The 22,299-nt window shown below is 40.2% G+C and overlaps 1 protein-coding gene across 1 annotated transcript in view; it reads right to left on the bottom strand.

Annotated features, from left to right (window-relative positions):
* LOC139745510 (gamma-butyrobetaine dioxygenase-like) overlaps nt 1-22,299 on the bottom strand; it is a 38,134-nt gene that overhangs the window by 15,564 nt on the left and 271 nt on the right. The window contains exons 2-6 of the mRNA XM_071655899.1: nt 15,039-15,444; nt 11,666-11,681; nt 7,649-7,678; nt 627-649; nt 234-544 (exon numbers count right to left, since the gene is read on the bottom strand). Coding sequence (XP_071512000.1) covers nt 234-544; nt 627-649; nt 7,649-7,678; nt 11,666-11,681; nt 15,039-15,444 — 786 coding nt within the window. The remainder of the gene's footprint in view (nt 1-233; nt 545-626; nt 650-7,648; nt 7,679-11,665; nt 11,682-15,038; nt 15,445-22,299) is intronic.

Below are 22,299 nucleotides of genomic sequence, written 5' to 3'. Positions count from 1 at the left end.
TCACCATTTATGAGGAGATATAAGAATTTCAGATTTTGGCGGCCAGTTCGAATATCTCAAAACCCTTAAAGATGCAAGAATTGCATCATCCAGGTTCGGATTCATCACCCTCGAAATAGGGCAAATCCATCAAAAGAAAAACAAAACAAAACAAACATCGGGTGGACGGTAAACCAACGTTCAGCCTTTGGCACCCAGACTATTACAGAATTGACCTGCTGGATATGGCTTACCCGTAGTTGCAAGGGGTCAGGTAGCCACATCTCTCCGCCAAACGACGCAGCTGCCCGACGCGCTGAGGTGCGTTTTCGATGATGGCGATACCAAGTCCTTTCACTTCGCGCAGGAGTGCGAAGAGGGCACGGTCGTCGCTCAGGAGGTCGTTGAAGTCAAAGATTCGAATTTGGTCCCGGCATGTGGCCGCATCCCACAACTGAGGTGGCATGTCGGCAACGGGGTCGGGGTCCGACTCGGAGAAAACATTGCAGCGAAGCCAGGCAGCTGGGTAGTGGCTTACATGGCCATCCTTCCATTGTATCGTCATCTGGAAATTAATTGTGGCGGATCGGTTCAAGTCTATATGGGATTTCTTTGTAATGAAAAATACGATATCCGCGACTTGTTACTGACATGTTATCAGTTAATACGACTCTCCCTAACCCATGAGTTAAAATCATACAAAAACAATTCGAACAAGGAAAAGTAGAATTTACGCGGTGCGTAATATATGTCCCCGCTGGAAGTAGCATTTAGTAGCAAAATGTACAATATAGGTAAAAAGATCAAGGTCAAAGGTCAAAGAAGTCAAAGGTCAAAATTCTGTGTAGAAGTTTTGAAGCTCTCACGTAGTGCCATCACTTAAAGCAAACGGAATCGAAATCGGGTTAGAAATGGCGAAGGAGTAGCATTTTGTAGCCAATGTACAATAAAGGTAAAAAATCAAGGTCAAAGGTCAAAGAAGTCAAAGGTCAAAATTCTGTGTAGAAGTTTTGAAGCCCTCACCTAGTGCCATCACATAAAGCAAACAGAATCGAAATCGGGTTAGAAATGGCGAAGGAGTAGCATTTTGTAGCAAAATGTACAATATAGGTCAAAAATCAAGGTCAAAGGTCAAAGAAGTCAAACGTCAAAATTCTGTGTAGAAGTTTTGAAGCCCTCACCTAGTGCCATCACATAAAGCAAACGGAATCAAAATCGGGTAAGAAATGGCGAAGGAGTAGCATTTTGTAGCCAATGTACAATATAGGTCAAAAATCAAGGTCAAAGGTCAAAGAAGTCAAAGGTCAAAATTCTATATAGAAGTTTTGAAGCCCTCACCTAGTGCCATCACATAAAGCAAACGGAATCGAAATCGGGTTAAAAATGGCGAAGGAGTAGCATTTTGAAGCAAAATGTAATATATAGGTCAAAGGTCAAGGTCAAAGGTCACAACTGAAATTCTGTGTAGAAGTTTCAAAGCTCCTATGTAGTGCTATCAAATAAAGCAAACAGAATCAAAATCGGGTTAGAAATGGCGAAGGAGTAGCAAATTGAACATTTTGATCACACACGGACGCACAGACGGACGGACGGACGGACAGACAGACAGACGGACGGACACACAGACACACACACGTACGGAGCCCGTTTCATAGTCCCCCGCTGCTCGAACTCGTTCGGCGGGGACAAAAACTCATTGATTATTCAATCGAATTAATACAAACAAAATGCAGGAGACCGTCATTTTAGGCTGAAGCTTGAATTTGATGACGGCCTCCGGAAAAGCATATGGTTTATACTTCATTACAAATCATTTGATACACATTATATATTATTTTTTATTATAAAATGGGTTCAAGAATGTAGCCAATTGGAAGCGCTGAAATGAGTCACGTGTGCGTGCATTATTTTCTTCAGGTAAGCACTAAGAAGAGTTTCTCTTCCACCTCCCTGGCCTGACGTACGTCACAATGTTTTACACAAGCAGTGCGCACTCAATCAGTTGTTACAAGTGCGTCACGCGCTACTATACGCGCTGTCAATCCTGTAAACAACTTCTAGTTCGGGCCGCGGGCTGCCACAACAGCCGGCTGCCTTTCTTGTGCATAACAGTACGTGGCGTACGTATACTCTTATACGTACGTACAGTACTTATGTGCGGGATTTCCGAGTGCGACGTGCGTAAATGTTTGGGACGAACATCTTCGGACATCTTGACTTTTGAGCGAGTGCTACATGTAGCTGACTGGTATTGACCCACAAAGGTACGTGAATAATGCTGTTAGTTTTCGACCCATTTTATAAAACAAATGATGCACAGGATTGCGCCTCGTGCATGTCGCACCATTGTCAATACTCTCGAGCGCGCCGCACCTTCACTAACACACTCTATCCTATGCATCATTAGTATATTAAATTTGCTATGAGACCTCTCTGGCTACAGTGAGTGTGTGCATTAGCCAAGGCGATAGGAGCAATCTCATGAGCATAAGGGTAAAAGTGACCTTTTTTCAGTTTGGTTAGGCACTGTACACATTTTCAAAGCGACATAATGCATAAGTTTGCTGTACGTAGCAATGCATGTCATTCATCAATCATGTACAAATAAAGGATGAACTTGTATACACTAGATGACCAAGGAGGGTGAACGTGTCAACCAAAGCTTGGGAAGGCGTATACATCATTTTGCACTCAATGTTTATACGAACAGTCTTATTCTATAGATAATGGCAAATACCACTTTCCAGTCAGGTTGATGCACTAAAAAGTACCATCAAATTTTATAAGGATGTAACTATGTAGGTATTGTGATTTATATTCCAGCTGGCGTGTTGTTGACGACATCACGAAAGGCACGGGAAATTGTTTTTGGCGCACGGTTTAGTGGGTGAAAAAACAACCCAAACACAATGCATGTATAAAAGATAGAAAGACAAGACTTTGTCCTTTTTATCATGTAAGTAGAGAACGGAGAGATGCACCACAAATCATTCCCCATGAGTTCATACTTAAAATCAGTTTGAAGGATACTATTGTACATATATACATATACTGTATATACAAATATTGGGCTTACGATGTGACAAACTTATCACAGCTCTCAACAGTTATGTAACAGTCATAACATTACTCGGGTCTTGAAATTAAATAATGGTCACACCCATCTCAACTACAGTATAATAACCAATCAGAGGCCGCTTGCACTCTTTCAACGTTGTTCAAAGGTCGTAGATTTTGACTCCACTGAAACATACTATAGACAAAGTATCGTTCAAGTATAACTAGGCACTAAATGCACCGACAACACCAAGTGTAGATATACAATGGAAAAGAGTTCTATTTGCATAATTCATGTACTCAAACTAATCGTGTAATATTCAATATGCACATTTTGTAGAGGATAATTATCAGCATTTTCCATAAAATGAAATGAAATTTATGGATATACAAAAATGACAGGGTACAAAAGAAAAAGCAAAAAGAAGCATTCTGAAGTTTAGAAAATGCAGGAGATGGGGAGGAATGCTGAAGAAGCAATGCTTGTAGGGTGCATTCCCCCAAACATAGTTAAACAATTATACATATTATGTCATTGATATTCTACTTTGTACACGAAACTTTTTTTTCTTTTTTTTTTTTTTTGCTTGTCAGCTTATCGGTCACCACAAATTGTAGCAAAAAAAAGAAGGACAATTGGGCACCCCACAATGCGATTTGGCACCACAATTCAATTTTATTTTTATTGTTACAATTATTGGTTGACATAATGTAACATAATTTCATGGCAATTAAGCACAATTTTACGCTGCTTCAAGCACAATCCCATTTTTTTCCCGCTGGTCACAGCCCCTGACCCGTTCGAAAAATGGAGAAATAAATTTGATGTTGATATGGGTGTAGCAATGAATGAAACTGTCAAATCAGTTGTCATATTTGAGGTTGCGCTGTGGGAAATAAGCTATGCCCTCAAAATTGTCACGAAAAAAAAAAATATATATATATATTTGTCGACCTGTCTCTGTAGTGGGCTTCCAGACCTTCTCTTTGCTTTAAACTGATGTTTTTCTTCTGAGGGGCCCACATTCTGCAAGCTTTGTCTTTTTAGTGGGTCTCTCCATTTTTCGAATTATCCACAATGTTTACTTACTTCAAATCACTTGAGTTTTATGATAATGTGTAATTATTGCAAGGTGCTACAATCATTGTATATTCTTTTCATTCTACATAGTTTTACGCACCTTATTTTCTGTTACCGAAAAAGAAGAAGTTATGTTTATATGTTCCTGTCGAAAAATGAAATAAAACATTGAATTGAATTGAATTGAATATAACACACACACACACACACACACACACACATATATATATATATATATATATATATATATATATATATTTACCGGAAGTCGGTACTTGATGCTGAATAAACGGGCGCGATATAGTGGTGAACGAGCGAATATTCCTCGCACGAACTTCGTTGTGCCGGTTGTAGTGTATTCCCACATGTAGATTTCCAAACTTGAAACTTTTCAACAATGCTTACTGATACACCACCTGCGATCTGATGCTCTGAACAGTGCAAATGGATTTCTTCTTCTTGTTGTCCCCAGTAGATAATTTCTATTCTCCAGCGCCAGCCCCTCTTCCGTCATATCGACATGTCCCTGAAAAGCTGATTACAACTATACCGTACATAGCTCCTGAAAAAAAAAAGTTTCAGTTTCGCCAACCCCTATATGCTGCACCAGCCAAACTAAAGACGCTACATGTGAAGCGCAATTTATTTAGCCAGAGAAGGAAAAGGTAGAGATTGTTATTCAGTTTATCATCGTGAAATGAATTGTCTTCTTCCTGATGGGAGCATATAATGTACACGTGTACGAAGCAAATATTTAAATGCTGATCCTTCTGACCTTGTATGTAACACAATTAATATACTAAGTATCAAATGTCATAACATGCCTATCCCTCCACCAATGTGGAGCAAATACTGTCCCCTGCATTGCAGTCATTACATTTGCAAGTACTATAGTTTTGTGTACATGGTAATTCAGCATTAATAGGTAAAAACAAGTACGTCCAGCCAGAGAGCTAGCGACCACTCAATTTACCCCATCAAGCCCAAAAGGTTTGACCCCTCAGAGTTGCTGGGGCCACCCTCCTCATTAACAAACTGCGCGTCAGCCTGGTCCCGGAGGGCGGGTTCGGCCCCCAGGGACCCCCCCCCCCCCCCCTCGAAAAGGGCCCTTGGCAGGTGTAATTTACCCCATGGAGCCCATGAACCAAACTTGGTCTAAAATAATGTCCTATGAGTGTACATCATAAAAATATAAAAACTGACAAAATATCTGGTCGGGAAAGGAGTAGCCAGACCGCTAGTTTGTAGGCACAAACCCTTGCTGGTCGTTCAGGAGTCTGCGTCAAGACTACACTTTCCCATAGGCCCTGTACTGTAGCGTCTCCCAACAGTCTGAGGGACAGTGCCAATTTACTGGTATTGAGTGCATGTGGTAGTCTTGGTGCAGACTCTGTTAATCCCAACAAGGGTTTGTACCCGCAAACTACCCGGTATACCCTGGGACCCAGGGTAGTTTGCAGGCAGAAATTAACCAGGCACAATAGAACACACACACACACACACACATACACACACACACACACACACACACACACATACACACACACGCAGGCACATACGCTCACACATTCCTTTATGTAAATACATACCGATATACAAAAAATGTCACATAGGGTATACAGCCATGATACCTTGCACATGATAAATGTAAGACCTATTATAAGAAGTTCATACCTTCTGGTTATTTTACATGGATGCTATCAATGGACATTTCAGCAGGAACACTAGAGAGAATTTAAAATTTGTGTGAAATTGCATCATGTTTTACTGGCCACACAGGCTGCTTATCCTATACAGTGTATTATGTATCCATATATGTATATGCCACAAATAGTTTTTCGAATAATGCTGAAAAAAAAACCCTTCGTTGTTTACTATACAGTATGATGTATGACTTGATGTGTAATTGCCACGGTTAATGGCAACTAAATCATAAGCATGAACTAAATTGTAGCTGTATGTGACTCCCTGAAAGTTTATTTTATTTTATTTTATTTTGTTTTATTTTATTTATTTATTTATCTATTTATTTTTTTTTTTTTGGGGGGGGGGGGGGAGTATACAAAGTATCTCATAAATGAGTAGTTGACCAAAACGCTGATATAAAGAGAACACAAAGAACAGTCATTGCAGATGCTCTCGGCATGCATGCTATAGTTAAAGAAAAAAAAAAATGAAGCTAGTGTTTTATTCAGTTGGTAATTTGACGTTTCAACTTTGTTAGTAACGTCCAGGGCTAATGGCAATCATAAACTATGTTTGCAGTATAATTATGACACCACAAGTTGAGTTTTGTTTGTGTGGGGCTGGGGAACTGAAGATTATCTCCAGAAATAAGGAGTTGACAAAATTGCTGATGTAAAGAGAACACAAGTCATATCAAGTTCACACTCTCAGCCTGCACGCTTCAAGTATATTCAAAGGGAGCTATAGCCTATATAGTCAATGCTTCAACTTGCTGTGTACTGACCAGGGTCAATGGAAGTCTTTGCAGTATGTGACACCATAATTTGGGCTTCGTTTGTGTGGGGCTGGGAGCTTAAGGTAAAGTATATCCAGAAACCAGAAGTTTACAAAAGTGCTGAAATAAGCATTCTGTATGTTTTAAGGAAGTTCAGCAATACATGTACACAGTCTATGTAGAACACCATAATTATGTTCATTACTCTTATTATGCATAAAGATAGATGTAAAGGTATTGTCCAAAACAATGAGGTGACATGCATTACTGAGTGTGAGAATCGATGGATATTATTTCTGATTCTTTTTTTAAACATAAAGAGTGATTTTTATTAGCCAAAACCTAAAAAAGTTCTCATTTTAAGATTTTCAAAAGAATCATGTACGGATTGAGACTTGGTATTTGCATTTTAATAATAATAATGCATTTTAAATGCAAAAAGAAGAAGAAGGAAATACTCCAAGCTGTATCCGACATTCTGTTATTAACATGAACTTTATTAAAGTTATGTTTAATGCACTGATGATGATATGGTTTACTTCAGTGTGTTATACAAATGGCATTTAGTGCTTCTGTGGTTGGTCTGAAATTGAAGTGTACTCACAATGAAAGGTTTATTTCAGCATTTTCTGAAAAGCTCCATTTGTGTCTCATAACGTGAATACATAGTAAAGAATAAGTAGACGGTGGGGCAGTAAAACATGATACAAATTCACAAATTTTAAATTCTGTCTAGTGTCCCTGCTGAAATGTCCATTGATAGCATCCATTTAAACAATCAAATGGTATGAACTTTGAATGAACTGACATTTATTGTGTGCTGGCTGTAGAACCTATATGACATGTTTTGTATACCGGTATGTATGTACATAAAGGAATGTGTGAGCGTATGTGTGTGTGTGTGTGTGTGTGTGTGTGTGTGTGTGTGTGTGTGTTTGTCCATTGTGCCTGGTCAATTTCTGCCTGCAAACTACCCTGGGTCCCAGGGTATACCGGGTAGTTTGCGGGTACAAACCCTTGTTGGGAGTATTTAAACGGAGTCTGCGCCAAGACTACTACATGCACTCAACTGGCACTGTTCCTCAGACTGTTGGGAGACGCTACAGTACAGGGCCTATGGGAAAGTGTAGTCTTGACGCAGAATCCTGAACGACCAGCAAGGGTTTGTGCCTACAAACTAGCGGTCTGGCAACCCCTTCCCCGACCAGATATTTTGTCAGTTTTTATATTTTTATGATGTACACCCATAGGATATTCTTTTAGACCAAGTTTGGTTCATGGGCTCCATGGGGTAAATTACACCCGCCAAGGGCGCTTTTCGGGGGGGGGGGGGGGGGGGGGTCCCTGGGGGCCGAGCACGCCCTCCGGGACCAGGCTGACGCGCATTTTGTTAATGAGGAGGGTGGCCCCAGCAACTCTGAGGGGTCAAACCTTTTGGGCTTGATGGGGTAAATTGAGTGGTCGCTAGCTCTCTGGCTATATCTGTATGTATGTTGAAGCAACAACCCACTGAACATTGGAGTTTGTACTGCAATCAATATTAAAGGGATCATATAGTTTGGGATGAGACCTTATTAGAAGTTTCTAACATTTTTTGGTGAGATAATGAGAATTCTTTTCTGAAATATGAAAGAAAATGCAATTCCAAAGGAATTCAATGTTTATTTAATGAAAATTGGTTTCTAAATGGCCGAGATATCCAAAACAAAGTGATCCTGATAAAAGGTGGGACCCATCTTTTATTACGGTCGCTTTTTTTTTTTTTAAATTTTGTTTTCGGATGTCTCAGCCATTCAAAAATAAATTTTCATAAAATAAACTTTGAATTCCCCTGAAAGTGTTATAGTCTGGACTATTTCATAAGTGGTTTCTTGGTTTCTCGAAAAAAAAAACAATTACCATCTCCACCAATACTATACCATCCCTTTAAATTTACAAATTAACTGTGGCATAGCGGATAAGACTCCCAACTCCCGATCGGAGGACCCGAGTTCGAATCCGGCCCAGTGCTTACGTCCTTGGACAAGATATTTTTACCCACTGTGTCCCTGTCGAGCCAGGTGTATAAATGGGTAGCTGGCAACGCTAGGGTAATAATTATAGCAGGGTCATCTGGTAGAGCAGTGGCAACACTGAAGAGGCTACCCTGGGTTAATAAGACCTTATTATTATTGTTATGATTATCATTGTTGTTATTATTATTATTATCATTATTATCACTATTATCATTACTCTATATACCAATGCATGTTTGTATGCATTCTATATCTTGTAGCGGTACATGTGCATGGTTGTATACCAAGATTTACATTTAATTTCATTCCATTTGAATCATTGTTTCTGCATTTTACAAATTAACGCAAAACTTTAAGAATCATAAACAATGAATCATAACTTATCATGGCGAAGTTTACACATGGGAGATAAAGAAATTATCTTGAGAAAATACCGAGATAATACACAAAGAAAACGAAAATCAGATCATCGTAATGATATGCACATGCTTTATCATCATGCCAAATTTTGCCGCTCCTCTATGTCCCATAAACATTAAGTATTTTTGTCAATAATTCGTGAACATGCAGTTCTTGTATCATCACGCTTTTCCCAACAGTGTGGTGTTCTTTCAACTGGTATAATGTCACTCGTCCCCATGAACCACCAGATCCTGGCCTCCAGCCTCCTCCTCAGCCACGAGATCCTATTAAAGATCCTAGTGTTAGGATCTTTGATCCTGACTGCATCCCCTACCATTTTCACATGATGACCATCTCTCACTTTGGTCATCAGCCTTTTGGAACGACCTCGTGGCTGAAAAAGAGACTAACTGCGAGAGAGCGTGTGAACGTGTTGTCTCTCACAGCATGTCCATTATTATCATTATGTAATTTTGTGTCTTACTTTGCCTGTCACAGACCCCGTTTACAGTGCGAGGCTCGGCCGCGGCCGTGCCCAGCCCCGCTTCAGTGTAAACGCGCAAAAGGCCAAATGCGAGGCCAAAATTGGCCTCGCATTTGGCCTCGCTCTGGAGGCGGACGAGCCCGGCCTTTTCTTGGTGTAAACGCAAACTGTGCGGCCAATTGCGCGGCCAATTTTAGTCTGGCTTCTAAACCCTCCACCTGTATCTTTCGCTATTCAGGATATTAACCCCCTCAACGTCGAAAACTAGTATAGTTTAAGGTGGTTTTGTCCTGCAAAGGATTCTTTCCTTCGGCAAAGGCCTTTGCCCGAACGGCGACTTCGTCGCCACGGAATTCATTTGGCAAAGGGTGTGAAAACCAGACAATACCAAATTGCATTTGTTTACAAGCAGAGCGCCACTACGACAAAATATTGAAAGGTTTGAATCAAAAGCGCGGCCGAGCCCAGCAGTGTAAACAGACAAAATTGCGGGGCTCGGCCGCGGCCGCAGCCGAGCCCGCCTTCATTTCAGTGTAATGCAACCGCATGCCGTTCTTCACCAGAAACGGCACTCGTACTGTTGAAAAGATCGATATGAGGTTTGCAATTATGGAGGTAAGCCCAATTTGATGTAGAACATACACACAAGATAAAACAAAGCTTAACAAATCTAAATGGGACTCAGTTAATAATCTTTGAGTTCAGTTCCCAGACATACATTTAGTACTACCACTCAATGCCCTGTTATGAATGATACATTGAAAAAATGCCAAATGCGGGGCCAAAATTGGCCGCGCATTTGGCCACGCTCTGGAGGTGGTCTCGCGGCAGCGGCCGAGCCCGGCCTTTTCTCAGTGACCCCGTTTACAGTGCGGGGCTGGGCGAGCCTCGCACTGTAAACGGGTTCTAGGGAAAGGAATATTCTTCACGGCATTTTTTCAATGTATCATTCATAACAGGGCATTGAGTGGTAGTACTAAATGTATGTCTGGGAACTGAACTCAAAGATTATTAACTGAGTCCCATTTAGATTTGTTAAGCTTTGTTTTATCTTGTGTGTATGTTCTACATCAAATTGGGCTTACCTCCATAATTGCAAACCTCATATCGATCTTTTCAACAGTACGAGTGCCGTTTCTGGTGAAGAACGGCATGCGGTTGCATTAGAAACAGTCCAGAAAGCTTCATGGAGGCGAACTTAACGAAGATCAGCTCTTGCCTTCTGATGAGGCTCTACATTTAGATTGGTTACGCAGCTGTTGAGTCAGCACAGTGTCAAATATGGTCAGAATGCATGAATGTGACTAACCAGATATTTCCAAATATAGATTCAAAGTGTCTGATAATGATGGGGGAGGTGGGAGTTGAATTTGTGTGGGATTCAGGGCATGGGCAGTATTGCCATTTTTTAAGTGACTGTTCAAACGCAATTCGAATATTGCTGTTAACTGGTTACAATCAGACAGTTCTGAAGCTGATTAAATGTACAATGCATACAAGCAAAAAAATAGCATATCATCTTTGTACAATCGGATTGTAGAGAGGATTGCAGTTTGTCTCAAGAATTATGATCCATATACAGGTAGACTGAAAGGTACTGAATGCATTTAGAGATGAGGAAATGTTTATGTATACACTGTGTTTTGTTGTTTCTCTCTTGTTGGTGATGGAAATTGCTTCCTTTTCTCTTGCAAACACATGAGCAATATGTTTCAAATTACAAACAGATCACTCAGGAACTATTGATATAATTATATGTATGGTTGTGTTAAAGAAAATGTAGCTTATTTCAGTGGAAATGCATGAGTAGATCTACACATACACAACATGTTGTAGGCCTATTATCTGGTAGGCCCTTAATACAATATATTTTTATGTGAGTGCAATTTGCGTATTTTTTTTTTTTACATTCACAATATAATGCAGTATTTTTATATAGTCTTGCCATTATCTGCACATTATCACGGCTGTGCACATGTACCTTCAGGGGTGAAGGCTTTCATTTACATGTGTATAGAAGTCCTTACAATTATAACATCTTATTTACCAGTTACCTTGCTCAAAATGTATTTGCTGTGCTATAGATTTTTTTTAATCTTCACATTTAACATTTCATATATGAATGCAGGTTTGACTGTGATGAATTTTTTAACTTTGAATCAAGGGTGTGATGTTACTTAAAGAACATGAATGAAAAGGTTGCTTGTATAGTCATTATGTTCACCTTGTAACCTGTGTTCTTTCAATATTTCTTGTGTTTGTGTGTGTGTGTGTGTGTGTGTGTGTGTGCTCTAGAGTTCCTGCCAAGTATACAATTGCCAGTACGTATTCATCCCATGTATGAATGAAAGAATGAGCACATCAGTGTTGTGCACAATAGGCCTACCCTTCATTTGGTTTTACTCTATTGTCTTACTGTAACACAATCCACTTTTCTTTCATACAAGATCATTTCAGGTATTTGATCTTGGTATGGAACAGAATTCTGTGACAAAATATTAATGAAACAGTGATGTATATTCATTGTTGCTTTTTTGATGCTCAATATATAGGCCTACTACCAGTTGCTACCAGTTGCTACTGGTCACTGACATATTTTTGAGCAATTTCTGGAAAGAAACATAAAATAACTACATAAATGGTATTCGTTTTGCTGTTGCATTTACTGACAACTGCGGCAATTTAACTAAATAAACATGAATACTGTAGGGATTCTGTTTGTTTTATGGTGCCAAATTTCCATGTCATTTTTTTTCTGTTTTCTTCCTGGTAAGTGACCGCAACTAACTGATAATGTCATTTTCAAAGGACGTCAGCGTTGCACATTGCAATAAGTCTGCTTGGTACAGTACCGATAACTTTAATTTTGGCTATCTTTAATTGTTATAGTTGACGGTAAATGATGATGATGGTTTCTTGTAATGCGCAGACCATGCAGTATCCATCTTTGAAGGGCACACACATGATCCTTGATTTAGAATGTCTGAACTTAAAAATGACACAGCCATGCACGTATTGGGGTATTAGTTTCCATTATCCCGAATCATGGATTAGGTATCTTTGACATTGAAAATGTGTAGCTGGGAAGAGCCAAGTCTTCAGGTTTCTGGTAAGTCATAAAAAGGTATCATTTTTTTTGGAATATTTGTTGTTCTTTTTGCTAAAATCATGTACGGCTCACAGTATATCAGGCTGAACTTCCTGAATTATATATGGTCGAATTTCGTTACACGAATTTGTATAGGTGGGCGCACACTTCACTCAAGTCAATTGCATTGCACGGTACTGGTACCGCATTTTAAAGATAAAAGAACAAAACTACTCTGAGTACCATTTTTCATATTCAATTAGTATTTAAGAAAACTGACATACGTACATTAAATGGGATTAGAATGTCGAAAAGAAAAACAAAAGCATGCCATTATAAGTGGCTGAAATTAGATCGCAATGTCTAACTCTAAATTCGTTTACTTTTTAATAGTGCCTTATCGTTTGGTATATAATAGACGATCGGAGATTGGTGATAGGTGGAACTATTTTTTAAACCGTGAACTTGACTCGTTTGAATCACTAAATAACTTGATTTTGACACCATTCGAAGAATAGTATTTTCACTTTCTAAAAATTGTAAATGTTCGCGAGGTTCCTAGTTGTTATTCAGCATCAACTCTTTGGGAAAATGTATGTCAAGGTTGCCTAGGAATATCTCATTAAAGCAATGAAGTCTTATTTATTTTGTGTTCTGATTAACGAAGGAGCAGTTCATCCTCTTCAATTTGACATATCATCCATGCAAACGATGAGATTTTAATGGGAATTAAGTTGTTTAAAGGGATGGTACAGTATTGGTGGAGATGAAAATTGGGCTTTTAACTTTTTGCGACATACCAAGAAAACACTTATGATATAGTACAGAGCATACCATTTTAAGAGGAATTCAAAGTTTATTTGATGAAAATCGGGTTTGGAATGACTGAAACATCCAAAAACAAAGTAAAACAAAGCGATCGTAACAAAGTGTGGGTCCCACACTTTATTAGAATCGCTCTCTTTTGGATATCTCAGCCATTTCAAAACCAATTTTCATCAAATAAATGTTGAATTCCTCATAGAATTACATGCTTTTTCATATTTCATAAGAGGTTTCTAATCATTTCACCAAAAAATGTTAGAAACCCGAAATTAGGTCTCAACCAAAACTGTACGATCCCTTTAATGTGTTTCGCTCAGCTTGTATGTTCTAGGGTCCATGGTTATATACGTATGCATGCACATTGAACACGAGGCGTGCACACACATAATGCTAATTAATACGGGCAATTTTCGTGCAGCAGCGCGCTGACCCACGAACGGGCAGTGTCTCTTCCATGATCCAACAACTCCCAGTATAATAGCACACCTTACAGGAACAACGAGCTCAGTTCAAGGTTGTGATATGTATCAGAAATCTGTTATCGACTCAACATGCCTAGCGCTTGCCACTTCGCACGAAGAGGTCATTTTCTCCCCCAAGGTCACATTATGGGTTCAGCGAATCCAGTTCCGCTTTTAAAAGTGGACGAATTTCCTTTTTAATAGCACCAGTTTTACACCCCAGTATTTTGTATATATATATTTCAAACATACAGTTTGGGTTGAGATGTGCATAGCTTCGGTTTTCCTTCTTTTTTTTTTTTTAGATTAAGAGAAATCTGTTATATAAAAGAGCATACAATATTCTTAGAGGAATTCAAAATCTATTTGACGAAAATTGGTTTTTAAATGGCTGAGATATTCAAAACAAAATGATCCTCATAAAAGGTCGGACCCAGCTTTATTATGATCGCTTTTTTAGATTCTCGAGATCTACTTTAAAGGGGGCTCTGGGGTTCCACTTGCAGAGAAGGCGGGGATGACATGGTGCTCATTTTGGGCAAGACTTTCTCATAGATCGCATCTCCCCCTCCCAACACCCTGCACCCCACCATACTACTGAGTAACCTCTTGGCAAAATAATGTGTGTGAATGCATGATGCATGCATCCGTGGGTAATTTAGCACTGCGTCTGGTCGGGCTAAACAGGGGTAAAATGCATAGATAAGATGGCAAACGCGCGAGTCTTACCCTCATTATTTTGCACAAATGTATCACCCTTGCGACAATATGCTAAGTTTAGTGGTATTTTGACCATCCTTTTCGAGGAGGAAGAGGATGTGAACAAAATGCCGTTACACTTTGCACCCCCCCCCCCCCCCCTGCACCGCGCTGGATCAGACATGAGAATACGTGAAAATGATGCAAATACCAACTTATGCCATTATTTCTGGATTAAAAGAAAATTTTGTTTTCGAGATTCTCTAATTTGGAGCTCTCGGTCCCCCCATTAGTGTCATAGCAGGTTGGTGGGGCACGATGCGGTGCCAAATGAACGCCAACAGTAAAGTTTGCAGAGCATGCAATCTTATCGTATGATGACTTCTACATATCGTTTACTATGACACGATAACTTACTACTTTGCCATCTTCACTTCGCATCACCGTCTCTACTCCACACCTTGCTAAGAGTCCCTGCAGAGAAACCATTCGAGACTTGGAATACTTGTTAAAGCATTCGTCACATCGACAGTTATCTCTCAGCCAGACGTAAGGAAAAGAGTTTTTGCATGCAGGCCTACCGCCGCTAACCCCATCGTCACCATCACTCTGTCTTTCCCATGTCACTTCAACCCGATCACTGATATTGGACCATTCGATGTTAGCAAGACTGAATTCGGAATATTCCCCCCACCGTGGATACACGGGCCTTTCGGAGGCGAAAGTGGTGTCCAGGACGGATTTCTCCTCATCAGTAATGTAGGGGACGTCGGATGCCCAAGGGGAACTTTCAGATGCCGAAGCGAGCGAAGCCGCTATGACCCTCTGATGTCCGATAAAGTTTGAAAAACCGAGGATCCTCGTTCGGCATTTCTGCGGCCGACTGTCCCAGCTCGTAGCAGACGGAGCCAAGGAAAAAGACAAGTAACGACTGTTTGGTCGCTGTCCGCGAATACATGTATTCAGTGCATGCGGAAAACGAAAGTACGGAAAAGAACGTATGTTACTTAATGCTCCGGTCAATTCACGAGAAGCCCAAAATGTGGCCATGTTGCTCAGTGTCAGTAGGTGTGAACAGTGGCGACGTGGCCTGCTGAAAAAAAACCAAAAGAAGAGATTTCATGAGGAAGACACAAGAGTGACTCGTGCTATAGTTGCCCTGTGCAGTTGCGCGCACACTGAGTGTACGCGTGGTAATACAGTACATATACCATGGACCTACTATGGACGTTCGTCTCTCGTTCATTACTTCATGCACCTATTACTGTCGAGCTTTGATCTCATCGTCGTCGCTAAATACCAGCGGTTGGATAAAAAAGACGGCCTTTTGAGAAATACATATGAAAACTAGAAATGTCGCTACGGCAACTGGTACGCCTCCGCCATAATGCACGGTCCTCCTAATAGGTCGATAGTAGGCCTACATTGTCTTGACAATTATGTGTGATGACAGTTTCACATAATTGGCAAAAAAATGAAATGATGTTTGTCACAAATGTGTTGAATGCACACTTCCTTGATGAACAAGGTTTGACTGGATGAATGGCTATCATTGTCTATGAGTGCAAGTATTGGGGATTTGAGGTCTTTATTGACTTGAGTACTTTTGACCATTTTATAGTTTTTATGCCTTGACTAATAGCCAATTAATTGGGTCACGGAGAAAAAAGTCTAATTTCTGTATTAGATATTAACTTGTTAGCATTCTAACCTGGTATTTTGACCCTTGACCTTTGACCGTAAAATTTCCAAGAAAATCACTGTTAAGCAGAACGTGCATAAATATGTACATATGTGTACTTAGATTCATATGATGATACCGTAAGCTAATTCCGAGATGTGGAGGAAAGAAGTGAAATCCAGCATTTTCACTTGATCTTTGACCTTTTGATCATTAAACTTTTTGGCAAAAAACAAACACAAAACTTCCATGAGAATTTTTACTGGGTAATACATGTACACACCAAGTTTAAAAAAAGAGATCCTGCAGGGATTGCATAAATATGAGGGGAAAAGTGATATTTTGAAGAGTTGACCTTGACCTTTTCCCCTGACCTTTGACCCACGACCCCCAAATTCCCAACATAATCACTGCCAGTCCTTACATGCGTATGTACTGTACATGTATTATGTTCCATGAAGATCGAACGATTTGAACGATTTCCGAGATGTGGAGAAAAGGTGAAACTTAACATTTTCACTTGACCTTCGACCCTTGACCTTTGACATCATGACCCAAAACTCTAATCGGAGAATCTTTGTTGCGTAGTACAGTACATGTATACACTGAGTTTCAAAAAAAAATATCTTCAGTCATTGCATAGATATGGAGAAAATAGTGAAATATGAACATTTGACCTTGACCTTTGACCTTGAGCATCTGCCACCAACAGTTGATAGGCTCAACTTCACCCCCCTCATACAATTATACATGCCAAGTTTTATTAGGATACCTCAAACGGTTTTTCAGTTACGCTGTCCACAGAATTGATTACGGACGGACGGAAGGACGGACAACCTGAAACATACTAGAAATGCCTCCGGCACCACTTCGTGGCGGAGGCATAAAAACTATACTTGCAGAAGATAATAGATCTCTTAAAGGCATAGTTTACCATTTTAAGACGAAACAAAACCCAGTTTTAGCGCTTCAAAATAGTTCTAAAATGTAAGTTAGGGATTTAAAAAAAAACAATGCAAAAATTTGAATCAATTAATGTTAAGTATGGTTAGATATACAAAACGTGAACAATAGTTTTAACAAAAATGTGAGACTAAAACGGTTTTACATTTGTACCTTATTCAGGAAAATAGTGTTATCTCCTTATAATTATGTTTTACTGCAAATTTTTTTACATGGTAGGATGTTTTATGATACAAATGTATGACCTACACATAATATGCACCGAATGTGATATCTCGAAAATATTTGTAAATCACTGCTCCCAAAGGTAAACTGAATCTTTAATCAAAAAATCCTCTTGCAAATTGTGGTTTATATTGGGAAATTCACACTCGAAAGTAATTTAATTTGGTGAAATGCATGTGCTAGCTTTTTAACAGGAAAAGCAAGTGTTTATCTAATCCTATTTAATCTAACTTTTTCCATTTTTTTCTGCTCAACACAGAGTGTATGACTGTGATAGATAACACAGTGTGAGAGACTGTCGTAGATAACACACTATGTGATATGCCTCAGTTTGACATACTGTTACCTGCCACAGTATTCACCTTGTGATTTTCCATCCCCAGCGTGATAAACATAACACACTGTGTTTCACACTGTGAATCCACAGTGTGTTTTACTATGTGGCAACACTGTGACTGTTCCATAAGGGCATGTTTCCGGTTAAACGTGGAGTTACGATCGATGGCATGTAGATAGGACCTGTATGTCATAAACACTGAGTAACAATTTACTTTAGTACACACATGTCACCGTCGACAAGTGCCTTAGTCCATATATATTTCAGTGATTGTGATAAGAAATTTTGTCATGTTTTAAGTCACTGCTCACCATCAGTGGTGCTTAATCAGTGGCAATTTGAGTCTGAAAAGGCACATCAACCAAATAAGATCAATAAGACCAAAATGAGGCGAACAGTTCTATATTCAGTGACGATCGATGCACAATGGCACAATTCATCATTATTGTCCAAATACCTGAATGTACTCCTAATAAAGATATAATATGATTATAATCAGTTGGCGGCGCCGGCGGTGATGAATAGGATCAAAGAAAATTTTCTCCGTTTATAGTCCACGTGTGTATATTAAGTAGTAGGGTCCATGAGGATACCATCACGTACGGATCTCGTTGCATACTCTCATATTTGCATATTTTCAGTATTGTATCGGAACACATGAACAACTTTCACAGCGGACATTCCATGGTTAGTGTGACGCAGGATGAACGCACTCATTATTGGCCGAAGTTACGTTTCATCTGTTTTTATTCCAATAAGAAATAAACCTGTGTTTGGAGTATACAAACAGCTAACAATAAATGAATATTTACAAGTTATTGAAACACGCTCAAAATAGAGAAAGATAAATAACATGTGTTACTGCACGAAAGAGGTGTCATGTAGTGTAAACAACAAACTGAACGTCTGACGTTTATTCAACAATACATCGTAGTGTGTAACCATGTACAAGAAAAGAATCATTTCAATGAGAAATTCTCATCAGCTAAGCCAGGCTATCAAAACCACAGTGCATCACTGCATAGGTCTACATGAAACAGTGTATGTAAAAGGACTATAAAAGCAATCATTCACCCAACAGAAGTGAAGAAATACAGAGCAAAAAAGAATATGATGTCAAGTAGACTTCAATATCAGTAAACTCTAGACTAGGCGTTAACTATGTTAACCAAATATATTATAATTACAATATTTCAATAATTGTTGTATCTTTGTATAGTCTGACACAACAAATTGTCTCTTCATACAAACACTATTTTCCATCCATCATAGCTAAATGCAAGAAAAGCATGAGAAACCATTAAAACCACAGAAATAATCATAGCTCCTCTGAATCACAGATATAATTCAACTGAAAACATAGACAAGTATAGAATTACATAGACTCTACTCACTGTCTAGAAAATACATGTTGACACAAATTATCAAAACATCTTTATGAGACTCCCCTGGCTACCTTATATAGCCTGTGCTCATAAGAGGAACGTACAGTAACTGGTGTATGGATGTCCAGTTACATAATTACAAGAATTCTGCTGGCTCCATGTTTGTAGAACCTTCGGGCTGAAGATTTTGTGAGCAAATTTCATATTTGAGGAGAAGCTAAGTGGGAGATGTTCACCTTGGTAGAGCAGCTAGAATAATGGCAAATCATTGGGGTCTTTGTGCACCAAAAAAGAACTCTCTAGCAACTCTTGGCTGGCTTGGGATTAAATGTGCAAATTAACCTACTTGCAGACTGCTCCACTCTTGATGATTGTGGGGGGGGGGTTACTTATCAGGAGGGGGACATCTGCAGGGTCAATACTGGGGACAACTTTACTGCTGCACTTTTGCAATGTTACATTAGGGAGCAGCTCGAAGCGAGATTTTGCAAGGTTTTCTGTTAACCCTTTCGGTACCAATTAGTCAAATGTGCATAGTTTAACACAATTGATGGAGACGAAATCAATGTGGCAGTCACAGGGCCAACCACAATAAAACGGAGTCGCCAAGTTTCACTGATTCTGCAGGAGGCTTCGTGAAAACTTCAGTGTCTTTGTCATGTCTCGTGTGGTTATCATAGATCGATTCGATATAGTATTCAGATTTTATGCATGTTTTGTTCCAAAAAACTTGCCCTACTCCAATAGCAACAACTACCGGTAAGTGAATTCCTGCGTATGGAAAAAAAGGAGAAGTCCACCTTCATATACAAATTATGTGGATTTATTGAATGCAGCAATATCACTAGACCGCGTGAGTAAAAGTTCGACGAATATCGGACAATCCGTTCAAAAGTTATGAATTTTTGAGAGTCGGTTTCTGCTCAGTCAGTGCTGGATGAGAAAACTACTACTGGTATTATACAGCTCAGTGATGTTACATCTGTAGAATGATATAAAGACAATCTATGGAAAATTCAACATCAATTTTCACTTTTCTCTCATAATAAAAGAAAATCTGACTTGCCTCTTTAGAAGTCAGGGGAATAATATTATCCTTAAAGTGAAAACAAAGTTGTGGTAAGGGCTTGAGAACCCGTCTGGAACCATTTCATATTTGCTTGCAATATATCGAAAGAGTCTACAAAGAAACTTACCTGGCTGACGCGGTTTGCCGGAATGATGAGTCGTTTTGGAGTATTTTAAGAAAAATAATAAAAGGCGGAAAACCGACTTTTGATTCCAGAAGGTTCCAGACTAATTCGGTCTCAGGGAAAACTCGACCCTATTTCAGACAATTTACACGCAGTTCGTGATTGCCATACTGTATAATACCAAACGAGGCCTAACTGAACAGACAGGAAAGTGCGTGCAAATTCTGTACAAAACGAATGGACAGTGCGCGGTCCTCAAGCCTATACGCACATCACCTCAGTTGCTGAGACGCGCGGTCTTTGAAGTTTTTGTTGTTTATCAAGCGTCTTTGATTATTTTTAGAGGTGCTTGATGGAACACCTCTTCCATACAATGCTACACCAACCTACCTTGGAGTGAAGTTGGATAGGCAGCTGACCTACAAGGAACAACTCAAGGCCATAAGTGCAAAAGTGTCTTCAAGGAACAACCTCCTTCACCGACTTGCAGGCTCAAAATGGGGTGCCAGTGCAACCACTCTCCGCACTAGTGCGCTAGCACTGGTATACAGTGCCGCGGAATACGCCTCCCCTGCGTGGTGTAGGAGCTCTCACACCAAGAAACTTAACTCAGTTCTGAATGACACCATGAGATTAATAACAGGATGTCTCCGGCCTACACCAACAGAATTCCTACCTGTTCTCTCAGGCATCGCTCCTGCCCCCATGCGCCGAGAACATCACACACATAGGCTTGTAACCAAGGCCTCCAGCAACCCGGACGACCTCCTCCACGACGTAGTTGAGGGCTCTGTAACTCTGGGTCAGCGGCATCAGCGACTGAAGTCTCGCCGCCCTTTCTCCCGCCATGCAGCAACGCTGAGAGGATCAGACTTCAACATCTGCCAGACATGGAGAACAAGCTGGGAAGACACCCAACGACCTGCCCAACTCGTTGTCACGCCCAATACATCTGTCCCTCCAGGAGCAGACCTCCCAAGGAGTGAGTGGGTGTCTCTAAATCGGATTCGAACGGGAGTTGGGCGTTTCAATGCAGCCATGCATCGTTGGGGGCTACGCCCGTCAGCAGCTTGCCAGTGTGGTGCACCAGAACAGACTGCTCAACACATCCTGAGTGAGTGCCCTGATCTCCGCCCTCCTGACAACATGGACCTGACACACCCTACTCCACAGACTGTAAATTGGCTACACCAATTGAGGGACATTACTTAGCTGCTGCTGCCTCATAAGCAAGAAGAAGGGCGCATGCCACACTAATTTTGCATGCGCGCCAAAGAGGTTTTTGATGCGCGCGTTGTAACAACTCGGACCATTACTGCGATTAGCCAGAACGCTACAATGTAGTTTATACAGGCCACTCCCACAGTACAACACTGTACAATCCAGAGGAACAACCAATACAACTCATCCCGCCGTCAAAGCGAGGCCGAGTTATCCCCAGTCCGAGTTTAGCCTGACCCCGTTCGGGTAAGTTCTGAGACTGAACCTTTTTGGTTCGCATTTTCGTCGTTACCCATCGAATATCTTGATATTACAGCGTTATTCCGCACATTTCCTAGGCATACGTTCACATTTGGGAGCGAAATTTGACAACTTTTGCAGGCGTACCAGAACTTTGTTTGGGCTTTAACTTATACGTCAGTGGCAAGTCAAGGAAATGTGTGTTTTTTTTAAAGAAAATAGAATTTTATGAAAATCTCTATACATGATTTTATAATTCTTTGCATCGTTCTATAGGCATACGCATGTGGCCACTGTAGTATCGTCTTCTCATTCAGCAGTCACTACGCAGATAGGCCTACTTTATAAAGTAGTAAGGTGCTGGTGTGTTTCGTCCCTCGTTCTCGAGGATGACCAATGGCATCAATTGGCTCGATGGGTTCGGAGGTGGCTGATGAGGCCAATCCGGGCAAGAAAACCTCGCCCACAGGTAGGGCAGAAGTGGGTAGGGGCTACACTGTTG

Source organism: Diadema antillarum, unplaced genomic scaffold, assembly GCF_040938485.1.
Source record: "Diadema antillarum isolate AM-2024a unplaced genomic scaffold, OU_Dant_1.0 seq00001273_RagTag, whole genome shotgun sequence".
NCBI lineage: Eukaryota > Metazoa > Echinodermata > Echinoidea > Diadematoida > Diadematidae > Diadema > Diadema antillarum.
The sequence above is the reverse complement of the archived record's forward strand: the minus strand, read 5'-3'. Positions and strand labels throughout refer to the sequence as shown.